The sequence below is a fragment of the Diachasmimorpha longicaudata genome, chromosome 19 (assembly GCF_034640455.1).
Source record: "Diachasmimorpha longicaudata isolate KC_UGA_2023 chromosome 19, iyDiaLong2, whole genome shotgun sequence".
In the NCBI taxonomy this organism is placed as follows: domain Eukaryota; kingdom Metazoa; phylum Arthropoda; class Insecta; order Hymenoptera; family Braconidae; genus Diachasmimorpha; species Diachasmimorpha longicaudata.
Window position 1 is genome coordinate 1,944,515 of NC_087243.1, and position 13,061 is coordinate 1,957,575.

The following is a 13,061-nucleotide window of genomic DNA, read 5'->3' on the forward strand; positions in this document are numbered from 1 at the left end:
TGAAAAAATTCCAAGACACGAAGGAAGTCCGCCGATTTCCAAATTAGCTCCACATCAAATTGATGTCGAAGGACATGAACCCATCCGACAACGGGTGCGAGTCGTGTCTGAACACATCAAATTGACAATGTGGAAAGAAGTTGATGAAATGCTGAAAGATGGCATCATCAAACCATCCCAGAGTGACTGGAATAGTCCCGTGGTCATGGTAAAGAAAGCCAACGGAAAGTATCGATTTTGCATCGACTTCCGCAGGGTCAATGAGGTTACGAAAAAGGATGCATATCCGGTCGCAAATATGACCGGTATCCTTGACGAACTGAGACAAGCCAATTACATCACGACACTCGATTTGAGTGCCGCGTATTGGCAAATACACTCAATGCGGTAGTATGAAAACAACCTTGCCAGGTTATGGTTTTCGGAAACCTCGCATGGCCTATTAATCTACTCTACTTACATGATAATTAACACTTAGGCCATTACCCACTGCCAAGGGGGGGATTGGAAAAATCCATACTGTCGGCCGGTTCAGAAGGCCGAAGGACACTTTGCAACCATGACGGCGCCAGGTCACAAGTGACTGACGCAGGCATGGCTCCCGCGGGGAACCTCGGGGCGGTGGTCCTTGGTGTCAGCCTGACACCCAGAATGTGAAAAGTGGATAAGGGTATTTGGGGTTAAAAGAAATAGAATAGAAGAAGAGGAAGAAAAGAGAAGAGGTGACTCTAATACTCATTCATATCTCCAACCGGGACAGGGTTACCCGGAGAAGGTTACCGGGTTCCTATCCCACGACTCTCGTCTCCGACAACGAGAGCTGGTTGGTCCCATTCATTCATTCACTCATCGTCGCCGCGATTTCTAATTTCCGCGTACTCTTCCACGCATTTTAGCCACATGCATTCCTTGCAAAAATCCGCGAACACGGCGAATGACTCCCTGGACGACACTAGCGCTTGTGCCGCCTGGGGCCATGGGCGATTCCCGATTATTCCCGCGATGCACTCTCGCTGTGGTGCAGATATCGGACAGTCCATGATGAAGTGCTGGACTGTGTCTTCAGCCTGGTCGCACTCGCAGTTGCGTGATTGGGCAAGGCACCGGTCATGAAGATAAGACCGGAATTGCCCATGCCCTGTCAGGTCCTGCGAAACCCAGTGGTCGCACTCGACCCACTTAGCGTCCAGGCGCGCCGCAGTATCGGGGAAGAACGCGAAGGTGTTCCTCCCGGTTGAAGCCCGCTCAAACCTATCCCTCCAGAGATTCCGGATCTCTGCCTTTATATCCTCGACGGCCTCGATCGGGCGGCCGTTGTCATCAACGCGCGGATTCGCGGGGTCTATTTCTACATCAACTATTCTGACCGCAATGCCTTTCTTGGCTTGGTAGCGCGCTGCTCTTTCCCTCAATAATAGGTCCACAGGAAGCACCCCCGCCGCTGCGCAGAGTGCTTCGTGTGAAGCCGTCGTATACGCGCCAGTCACCGTCAGCAGCGCGCTCCTCTGCGCGGTACGGAGTTTGTTCCAGTCGTACGGTGTGCAACGGTCCACCCACCCGTGGGCTGCATACGACGCGACAGCCTGAAAAACGCCCTGAAAAACGACTTTAACCGATCGGTATCGGAGCCCCCAATGCTTGTGCATTAGGGCCGATAGCCGAGTGAAAAGGACTCTAGCCTTTTCCTGTATATATTTTGTATGGGTCCGGACCCGCATGTTTCTATTAAAATGTACCCCGAGGTACCTCACGCTCTCCTTGAATTTAATTTTCTCCCCGTCGAGCCTAATCTCGGGTGGGCGGATATCCAACACCGGTTTCACGCGTCGGCGTGTCCTTCGCGCCCGATCCCACCTGTACCGCACCAGCGGCGCTCTCTTCTGCGAGTTGCATGACACGACAATTGCCTCTGTCTTGCTCCTCGACAGTTCGAGCTTCGCTGACGCGCACCACGACGCGATGTGTTCGGCGACGGCTCGGCCTATCCTCTCTATTTCCTTACGCGAGTCGGCCGATACGACCGCGATAAGGTCGTCCGCGTAGGCGACTTCGATTGCGCCAAAATTCTGCTCGATGCTCTTGAGGAGGGCATCGAACATGAGATTCCAGCAAGCGGGGCCCAGGACTGATCCTTGGGGACAGCCCCGGGTGGCCGGCTTGGAAACCTCTTGGTCGCTCCAGGCGATCTTGACGGTCCGATTGTCAAAGTAGCTCCGGAGCACTTCAAAGACATTCTTCGGACAGTCTCGATCCGCCAAAGACTGGAGGACTAGGGGCCACCACACGTTGTCAAAGGCTCCTGAAATATCGAAAAGGAGTCCAATGACGTACCTCTTGTCGTTACCGCGTTCGACTAATTCACGCAACTCTATAATCGCGTCTTCCGTGGAGCGTCCAGGCAGAAAGCCATATTGACGTCCTGATAATTTGTCCTCGGTAAGGACTTTCGACGTAAGGATCCCGTGCAGGACCTTTTCGAAAAATTTCCCGACAACCGACAAGAGGCAAATGGGACGGTAGGATTTGGGGTCGGACACATCCTTGTGAACTCCTTTGAGGAGAGCACGAAGTGTGCCGACTTTCCAAACGGTGGGGAAAACGCCATGCTTAAGGCAGACGTTGAAGAGTCGCGTGAAGATGTGAGGCATCCTCATGACCGCGACTTTTAGGACCCTAACTTCAACTAAATCGCATCCTGGGGCTTTGTCATTCTTAAGGGTCTTGACGAGACCCTTAAGTTGGTCGTCCGTCAAGTCTCGTGCGTCCTCTGTTTCAACCCTTAGGTTCTTCACGCGTTCGCGGATGTCGGTCTGTTCCGGTGTGTCTGCGTTGGGGTCGTCGTCGGGTACGTGTGTGTCCAACAGGACCTCAGCAGTCTCACGCATTGTAAGTGTCGTGCCATTCGCGGTTCTAAGTGTGCTGAGGACCGTGCCTACGCGCAATTTATCAGCCGCGTATTTGTAGTGAAAGCCCCAGGGATTCGCGTTGCTTTCCGTCGTGATATATCCGCGCCAGCTATTTTCCTTAGATGTCCTAAGTAGCCTGGTATACGCTCGCAGGACTACACGATACCTACTCTGTTTAGTTTTTCGCGCGTCAGGGTTAGTCTCCCTTCGGTAGCCGTTTCGGAGACGACTGACCAGTTTGCGTTTGCTGGTCAGCTCCTCGGTCCACCACGGATTCGCGCGACGGTAATGTCTGCGGCGCGGCATCGAATCTTGGCATGCTTTGGTGAGTACGTCACCCAGTACTTCTGCCATTCTCTCAACATCCGCTGTAGAATCCAGCGGATGGTCCACGAAAGACTCGATGAGCTCACCCAGGAGGACACCACGGTCAGTGGTCCTGGGGCTCCAAAGGGAGTGTTGGGCGTTGGAATCGGCCGCCACCAGAACGCGGCGACCCCTGAGACAGCTGAGAACCTTTTCAAGCTGCCTCAGGTGGATTTCTATGTCGTCCGAGTATTGAAAATAACTGGAGACGACGAAGAAGGATCCACCGGGGACGCGGGCTTCAGCACAAACGCAATGTGCATTACTTAATTGGGACACGTAAGCAATCTCCACGATGGAGTTGCACGCAACGACGGCCGCCCACGGTCGCTCCGTTGAGCTCGCGGCAATACGCATTCCGACTCCTAGGCCGCGGATGGCCCAGGTGTTCGCCTCACGAATGGCATACGGCTCTTGGAGCAACAATATGTCCAGACGCTCTTTGCGAATTAACTGGAAGACCTCCCCGGTTACTGCAATTGAGCGGGACATGTTCAATTGCAGTATTCTAACGTCGCGTTGCGCGCCCGGTCCCTCGATCGCAGGGGTCCGGGGAGGATGACCTATTGGAACGGGGGGTACCGGTGAGCCTCCGGTCGCGACGCGATGACTATCGATCCTACTTAATCTAACTTGGCACTCGCGAACCCTACCTAATAATTGAGTGGACTCACCGGTCGAAGTTCTTGAAGATCCAGGCGTTGGCTGGCTCGGCTGCGCAGTCAACTCCTCTTCCGCTGCGACGTCCTCGTGAACAGCACGAAGGCTGGAACCTTTCCCTCGTCGGGAGGGCAGTACCCCGGCGCACGGCGGGCGACTACGAACCCTTGAGGGTACCACCCTCCTTGGGTCCCTCGATGTAGTCGCTGTAGCTGGTCCTCTGGCATGCTGGGAAGCGATGCGCAGACTTCGCCGCACGACGGACGCATCATTGTGCCCCCCCGGAGATCCGATTGGGGGCAGTTTAGCCTCCGGAATGAATTTGCAAAGATGCTCTGCCATGGTTGAAGTTTGTTGACGAGACGGTCGCCGGCCGTGCCAAAAGGCAGGAGCTGAAAAGCTGAAAAGTAAAAACAAAAGTGAAAATAAGAGGATTAAGGATTAGAGGGGGCGGTTCCCCGCGGCACCGAGCTGGGTAGCTCGGGACGCTGGGCGCCGTCCCTGGGAGGGGGCCTTCCGGTTCCCGCCGAGCTGGGGAGCTCGGATCGGGGCCCGGTGGAGGCGCTGAAGGAGTGCTCCGCCTCGACTCCCCTCGAAAGAGGAGCAGAGAGGGAGCAGACCCACAGAAAGGGGGAACCCACCCATCCCACCCGACGACCCACCCCGCGAACCGTCCCTTTCCCGAGGGATACCCACCCACTCCCCCTGACCCAACCCCCACGTGTGGCGTCGCGTTTTCGCCGGCCTCCACCGTTGCGGGAGGTTCCGACTACTAACGCGTGGCTGGAACAAGTTGCGAGAACCGCAATGTCCATGCCCTTCGCACTGCGAAGCAGCCAGTCCCCCCTCCCCCGCACCACCCCGCGAACCGTCCCTTTTCCGAGGGATACCCACCCAGTGACCCAACCCCCACGTGTGGCGTCGCGTTTTCGCCGGCCTCCACCGTTGCGGGAGGTTCCGACTACTAACGCGTGGCTGGAACTACTTGCGAGAACCGCAGCGTCCATGCCCTTCGCACTGCGAAGCAGCCAGTCCCCCCGAACCCCCACCCACGCGTGGAATTACCCGTCCACCAACCGATTCCGCCCTCCACCATGTGGAACCACCCCTCCACCAGCCGATTTCGCCCTCCCTCGCGTCTCCCGACGTTCTGCCCACCCACCGTGACCAAATCCGCGACCCTCCCCCTCCGAACCCCCCAGCAAATAGGTCTCGCGCCCCTCCACCCGTCGATTTCGCCCTCCACCACGTGGACCCACCCCTCCACCACGTGGAACCACCCCTCCACCAGCCGATTTCGCCCTCCCTCGCAACCCAATTCGCGACCCCCCCCCTCCGAAACCCCCCATGGGTACAGGGACTCACCCTGCACCCGCAACCCCCCTAGGTATAATTATTGAGACCCCCCAAAAGGGGGATCTCAATCCTTACACCAAGTTCGACTCAGGGACCGCGGGGTCGTCACACCCCGTGTGTAAGGGCGGTTTTACCCGCCATTACACCCCCTGCGGGGTATTGGCAAATACAGCTGGCACAAGGTTCGAAAGCGATCACTGCCTTTACAGTACCAGGAAGAGGGTTCTTTCAATTCGAACGCATGCCGTACGGATTGACAAACGCACCCGCGACCTTTCAAAGGGCTCTAGACAAATTAATAAGTCCAGAAATGTACCCACACGTGTTCGTGTATTTGGATGACATAATCGTGGTCTCCAAAACCTTCGAGGAACACCTCATGTGGTTGGGAAAAGTTCTCGATAAATTGAGAGACAATGGTCTCACAATAAATCGAGAAAAGAGCGTGTTCTGCCGGCCTGAGGTGAAATACCTCGGCTTCGTAGTGAACAGCCAAGGACTGCAAGTGGACCCGGAGAAAACCTCAGCAGTCATGGAATTTCCCGTTCCAAAGAACTTGAAACAGGTTCGTCGATTCCTGGGAATGGCTTCCTGGTATAGACGCTTTATACCGGAGTTTGCCACCGTCGCCCAACCGCTGACGCGTCTGACAAAGAAGCAACAGCCTTGGGTATGGAATGAAGAACAGCAAGAGGCCTTCGAAGCGCTGAAAAAGCACTTGACGTCGGCTCCAACCCTTGCTTGTCCTGATTTCTCACTGCCGTTTACCCTGCAAACGGATGCGAGCAGTGTAGGACTTGGTGCTGTACTTACCCAAGTGCAAAATGGACAAGAGCGAGTCATAGCTTATGCTAGCCGCTCGTTAGAAGCCGCTGAAACAAGATACACAGTAACTGAGCAGGAATGCTTAGCTGTGGTGTGGGCTATCAAGAAGTTCAGGTGTTACTTGGAAGGATATCCTTTCACAGTAATCAACGATCACAGTGCCCTAAGGTGGCTACACAATCTGAAAGACCCGGCCGGAAGGTTGGGGAGATGGAACCTCCGGTTGCTTGAGTACGATTACAAAATCGTGCACCGGAAGGGAGCCCTTCATCAGGTGCCTGACGCTCTGTCACGTGCACCAGAGGGAGCTACAGAGATACTGACGATGGCCGCGGATACCGAAGACAAATGGTATTTGCGCCGCTGTCGAGAAGTAGAAAGAGTGCCAGAGAAATATCCCACGTGGAAAATCTCTGAAGGACTATTGTACCACCTCAGGCCGAAAACGATTGCTTCGGTGGGCAATGATGATTTAGATGCCTGGAAATTAGTTCTTCCACGCGAAATGCGACGTGGCGCTATAAGAGAGTGTCACGATTTGCCACAGGCAAGACATCAAGGTGTCGATAAGACCTGTCAGCGCCTGTCCAATCAATATTATTGGCCGGCGATGTTTGAAGACGTGGTGGCGTACGTGAGTACGTGTCACGAGTGTCAGCGCTGCAAAGTGCAACAACAGGCACCGATAGGACAAATGGGACCTCGCGCAATCGAGAAACCATGGTCTAGAATATCGGCAGATATAATGGGACCATTTACGCGTAGTAAAGCAGGTCACCAATATATTTTGGTTATCCAAGACTTCTTCACGAAGTGGATAGAGGTGCGGCCATTGCGAAGAGCAACTGGCGCGACGATTCGGAAGGCCTTGGAGGAGACCATCATCTATCGATGGGGAGCTCCGAGAGAATTGCTGACCGACAATGGAACCGAGTTCGTAAATAAGGACTTGAGAGACCTCGCGGCTTCAACAAATATGAAGCACCGCACGACTCCGCCGTATCATCCGCAAGCGAACCCCACTGAAAGGGTGAATCGCTCGCTGAAGGCCATGATACGAGCGTATGTGGAAACAGACCACCGTGATTGGGACTGTCATTTGGATGCATTTAGATTTGCATACAATACAGCCCAACACAGTTCTCTGAAGGCAACACCAGCTTTCGTAAATCTCGGGCGCGAGCCAGAGCCAGCGAATTCGCTGAGACGAAAGTTGGAAGGGGACGTGGAGGTTGAAGAAACTCCCAAGGAAGCCTGGGTCGAGCGTATGAAACGCCATGACACCCTGCGACTGGCTTTTAAGCACGCAAAACTACAATTTGCGCAGAAGGAAGGGTGAATTCAAGGTCGGCGAGCTAGTCTTAGTTCGCACCCACGAGCTGTCGAACGCTGCAAAGCATCGATCAGCCTCCCTGAACAAACCGTTCAGCGGACCATTCGTGGTGGCCAAGAAACACTCCAGGAACTTCTATCAAGTTTCTGATATGACGGGTCGTAATACCAAAGACACCGCTATAGTGGACATGAAACCCTATAGAGAGGCCTCGGAAGACCCTTCGGCTGAAGAGTCGAATCAGGAGTAAGAACCCCTGGGAGACTTTTGGTTCAGAACCGGCTAGGTTTCGGGTCGAAACCTCTCTTAAGGAGGGAGGTGTGTAACGAGATTTTCTCGTTACGGGTTGAAATCCCCTTAAAGAGATATCTCAATATATAATCATATGAGAAGAGACATCTAACAGTGGTTGAATAAACCCGAGATGAAAGAATAGAGAACCACGAACCAATGAAAGACATAGAGGCGTACGGTTGGGTGAAACCGTGCACTCGATAGTCTGGAGGACGTTAATAGACTGTCGCCGTAGTAGAGCTCGTCCAGCTGTGTTTAGGGGAAAATGGCCCGACGTACTGGGATTCCAGATGGGCGACTCTATAGGCTATGTCGGGGTAGCCTAGGGTAAAATGTAGTACCAGTGTTTAAAGTCTGGTCCCTCCGTGATCCCGTCGAGTTGATTGGTGGGATAGGGTAACGGAATGACCTATCGCCGCTGAGATATTCAGACTAGGAGGCAACCGCCCTAGGAGATCTCGAGTCAGTCGAGAACGGACGCTCGAATTGAGAGGTTCGGAAGGACTTCTCCCGAGTATGATGTGGCACAATGGCTTGTAAAGGCCTCGGAAAGGGGGCGAGAGTCCCACGTCGTCAGGTGAAGAACCGCTGATGGCGAGCGATGGGGAATGCCCTGCATTCCCCCCATAAGAAATCAGAGTTTCTCGGAACTCTAAGTGACGACTTTGTTGTTTCCGGGGTTATCCGGCTCGGCGAAACAAATGTCGAGCATGTGGACCCGTGGGTCTGGAGTAGAAGTAATCCTCCTGTCGACCCGTCCATATGCCGATGTTCGAGTACCCGGAGACGGTGACTCGCGATGACTGAAGCGGTAACTGGTGGTTGAAAGTGTGGGTGATCAGGAGTAGGTGACAGTGTTCTGCTCTGGTTTAGATCAGCCTTTCGACGTCCCAGGCTCTGAGGAGTCCCGGCTGATTCGCAGTGAATTCTTGAATCCTCCAGGACTGGAAAGTCCTGGGGAAGAAGGCTGGAGGAGCTGAGAGGCTTCTCCAGGAAAAGAGGAATTTTCATTCCTAACGGACTGCCGCTGTAAAGTGTGTGACGGCGCCTGAGATACCGGCGGTTGTTAAGTAAAGAGAATACTCCAGGTGGACCTCGCCCACTCTACCGTATCACGCTGACGTTAGCCGGGCAATTCATTGTCCGGCCACAAAAGTCCTCTGGGTAGACGATATTTCCCCAGAGGCCGGTTTTCGTTGAACCTCCCGTGAAGGTTTGGCTGGCGCCCAATAAAAGAGCGATAGAGACGGCTCTAGAACGTTTGGAATTTTCGCTGGGCGAAAGCCCCAGCAAAATCTCCTTACAGATCATATAAGAGGGAGTGTCACATAAGAGGCAGTGTCACCTGTGGTAGAGTGACACTGCCATAAGAGAGAGGTCACATAAGAGGCAGTGTCACCTGTGGTGGAGTGACACTGCCTAAGAGGGAGGTCACATAAGAGGCAGTGTCACCTGTGATGGAGTGTCACTGCCTAAGTGAGAGGGAGAGTCACATACGACGGAGGTCACGTAAGAGGCAATGGCAAGAGAGAGTGATTTAAGCGTGAGTCGCACTAGACAGTGTTGTATTAGAGGGTGATGTACTAGAGATTGTCGTACGAGGGAGTGGTTAGAGAGAGTCACGTACAAGGGAGTCGCTAGAGAGAGTCACATAAGAGGGAGTCGCAAAAGAGGAAGTTAAAAAACAGAGTCACAATACAGAGAGAGTGTTAGAAGCGAGGTAACAAACAGCGAATCTGAATGGCGTCACAAGGGAGTCCTCACAGCATGGTGTTAAGCAAGAAATTGGGTCCCTGTGGGCCTTGTGACCGTTCAGACTTCATTTGTTAACTTTTGCAATATTTTGGTACTCGTGACCATCTTTTCATCAATAGACAGAGTCACAATACAGAGTCAGAAGCGTGGTTTTGCAACCCCCAGTCAGAAAATAGTCGCAAGACATTCACAGAGGGTGTAAATCAATAAATTGGGTCCCCTGTGAACCTTCCGGCTCTTCAGACTGCTTTGCGAACCACTGCATCTTTCTGACCCGTGTGAACCTTCGTTTGATAAATCCTCCCCCCGTTGCGAGAGAATCTCCTTTCTATTAATTCAAATGTGATACAAAGATTGGTTCGGCGTATCACGTTTTCGACGAATAATTTTGTGTGGACAAATAATCGAATTTACAACTCGATTAAATCATTTTGATTATTACTCGTGGTGAAAAATTTGTTGGTCCTTCGAGCCGGATACTTATTAGTGACTCTCGTTAATTACTCCACTAACACTTGTGAACTTTCATTTCGCGAATAAACTTCATCAAACGGTGCTGTTGTGTAATGTGACTAACGCGTTAGTGTCCAAATGAGTGTTGTGCATTCTCCTAAGACGAACAAAGATCAGGACAATACCCCTACAACAACTGCAGCATCGACTTCATCTACACTTCAGAGTGCCCTCGCTCCTCCACCGCCTCCACGTTCTCCAAGAATAAGCGGTCGCGTCGTCAGGAAGAATCTCTTTCAACAATCAGAATCCAGAGAAACAAAAGGCACAATCATGCCCGCCACCGCTGACGCTCTAAAAAACAAACGACGTTATTTCAAGGCCAGATTAACCAAAATGAATAACTGGTTAAAAGGCGAAGAAATCCAGACAGCAGTTATAGAAATATTGGAGATGAAACTCGCAGACCTCCTCATAAAATTCTCGGAATGGGAAGCTGAGCATTCTCAACTCTTGCTCCTCGATATGGACCACGAGGAAGAACATATCGATGAAGGCGACGCCATCATGGAGACCTACTTCAAGATCGCCGGTGAGTTGAAAAATTTAATTAATCAGAGGTCGCAAACTCCGTCATCGGTTCGTCAGATGAATTCTCAACAGTCAGACGAACACTACCAATCAACTTCCGCCAAACTACCTGAAATTACGCTGTCTACCTTTGATGGCAGTTTCGAGGAATATCGAAGTTTTCACGACGAGTTTAAAGCTGTCATCCACGACAACAAAAGACTCCAGAAGGTGACGAAATTTCAATATTTTAAATCTTGCCTCACCGGAGAAGCCCACGATCTCATCAAGGATTTAGATATTACTGATGAGAATTACGACATCGCATGGAATCTAATTGAGCAAAATTATAATAACCCTCGCCTTATTCTCCGACGTCAGTGCACAATTCTGCTGGATCTTTATAAAAATAAAGATTCTCCTCATTCACTTCTCAAAATTGTTAATGCCGTTCGATCACAATTAAGGCCGCTAGATTCTCTCGCAAGTAAGGAGGAACAATACAATGCGTTTCTCATCACGATTATTTTGGATCGTGTGAACGATGAAGTGGCCTACGAATGGGAAACTTGCCGTTTATTGCTTGCTATTTGCCGTCTCTTCCTAAATTTACCGATCTAAAATCACTTTACTCTACCGACCTTACAAATTTACTTCCTTTTACCACCCGCTGAAACAGGCCCAAACCGTCCCTCAGTCCCTGACCTGACCCATCAGTGACCCTGCGTTTTTCCACCCCCCACTCTGTAGTTTTTCCTCTTTTGGATAGTACCCTCCTCCTTCTTTCTTTTACACAATTACATTCTTTTTTTTTTCATCTCCCATCCTCGAAATGTCCTCCCTCACCCCTTTCTCGTAGATATGTTTTTTCTCAGAATTTTAGTCTCTAAGTTTAGTTTTAGTCTCAACCCCCAACTATCGTGTTACTCTTTGTCACCATTAAGTATACTTTTTTAACAAAATAAATAGTCAGATTTAATTCTTCCTTTCGTTGAATATTACGTTTTATTATTCTTCGTGTCCCTCTTTCTATTAATGCAAATGTGATACAAAGATTGGTTCGGCGTATCACGTTTCCCACGAATAATTTTGTGTGGACAAATAATCGAATTTACAACTCGATTAAATCATTTTGATTATTACTCGTGGCGAAACAGTGTTTTTTTTCGAGCCTTTTTATATTGTTTTAATGTCTTCCCTTCGCGGGGTATACGTTTCGCGTTTCGTTCTTTTAAACTTAAAATCCGCGTATTTTTTGGGTCGTATTTTTTTCATTTTTTTTTTTCGTTTTTTGTTGTTGTTTTAGTTTTTTGAGTTTTCGTCTTTCGTTTGTTTTCGTTTTTTAAATTCATTCTGTTTGTCTTTGTTTTTTAATTTTTAGTTCATTTTGTTTTTTTTATTTTCTAGATCCAGGCCACCCGGAGGGAGCGCGCCTACCTCAGGGCGGCCAATGAGGTGGAAGGACGAGGAGGGTGAAACCCTGGATGGCGAAAACAGTTTTGCCATCCAAGATCTCCATAACCAAGCCGCGAAATGGTTTGCGGATGCCGAGGACGAAGCCTATCTGATAAGTTTTGTCTCTCTCTCTCTCTAACCCCTTTATTCCCTTTCTGTCATTCCCACCAGTCCTCTCCTAAAATACCCCCCACCCTTCCTCATTTTCCTATAAATATATAAATAATATTAATGCGTTTTTTTTTGTTTCAGCGGGGAGCTCGTTGGGAGCGAGGTGTCGGCCCGGACACCCCGAGAGCGCGGTGGGTCCGCGCTCTGAGACACGAGGCGCGTGGCCTGGAGGCTGAGGGCAAGCAGGCGCTCACCTTATACGACGTGGAGGATGCCTGGGCCCTCAGGATCCTCGTCGGGGAGGAAGCACCATAGCCCAACCTGACCCAGGAGAATTGTGACCTGGAACAGTGGGACAGAGATCCCTGGCCCCGCCCACTTGCCCCTAATGGTAAAGTAAGAAAAAAATGTATTTTAATTTTCAGTTTTTTTTTAATAATAATTTTTTTTAATGACTATTTTCCTTTTTCATTTATTTATTCCCCCTAGTTTTAATTAGCAAATAGAAATAGAAAAAAAAACTCAAAATATTTTAGGTTTAATTTTATTATTAATAAAAAAAAATGTATTTTTAGTTTTAACTTTTTTTAAAATGAAAGAATTTTAAAATCAATATTTTCGCTTCTTTTTTATTTTTACATAACCCTTTCTCTTAGTTTCAAGTTTAAAATCTTAGTTGAATTTAAAATTGTAGTTTTAAGCTTTTTTAAATGAAAAATTTTTTGAATAAATATTCTTCTTTCTTTTTTTAATATATTTATCATCTTTAAAATCTCAGTTTAATTAAAAATTTTAGTTTTGAAGTTTTTTTAAATAAAAAATTTTTAAAATCAATGTTCTTCTTTCTTTTTTTAGGATAGTTATTATTTTCAATCTATTCCCCTTAGATTCTCACCCCTGACGTACTCTATAGACGAGACGAAGAAGACGGGTGAGTCACTGACTGAGCGCGTCCTCAGGTGGCGGATAGGAGAAAG

At 50.0% G+C, this 13,061-nt stretch overlaps 1 protein-coding gene across 1 annotated transcript; it reads left to right on the forward strand.

Annotated features, from left to right (window-relative positions):
* The first annotated feature begins 10,086 nt into the window (after nucleotides 1–10,086).
* LOC135171222 (uncharacterized) lies at nucleotides 10,087–11,139 on the forward strand. Its single transcript, XM_064137610.1, has one exon. The coding sequence runs from the start codon at nucleotides 10,087–10,089 to the stop codon at nucleotides 11,137–11,139; it is 1,053 nt and encodes a 350-aa protein (XP_063993680.1).
* Nucleotides 11,140–13,061: the final 1,922 nt, after the last annotated feature.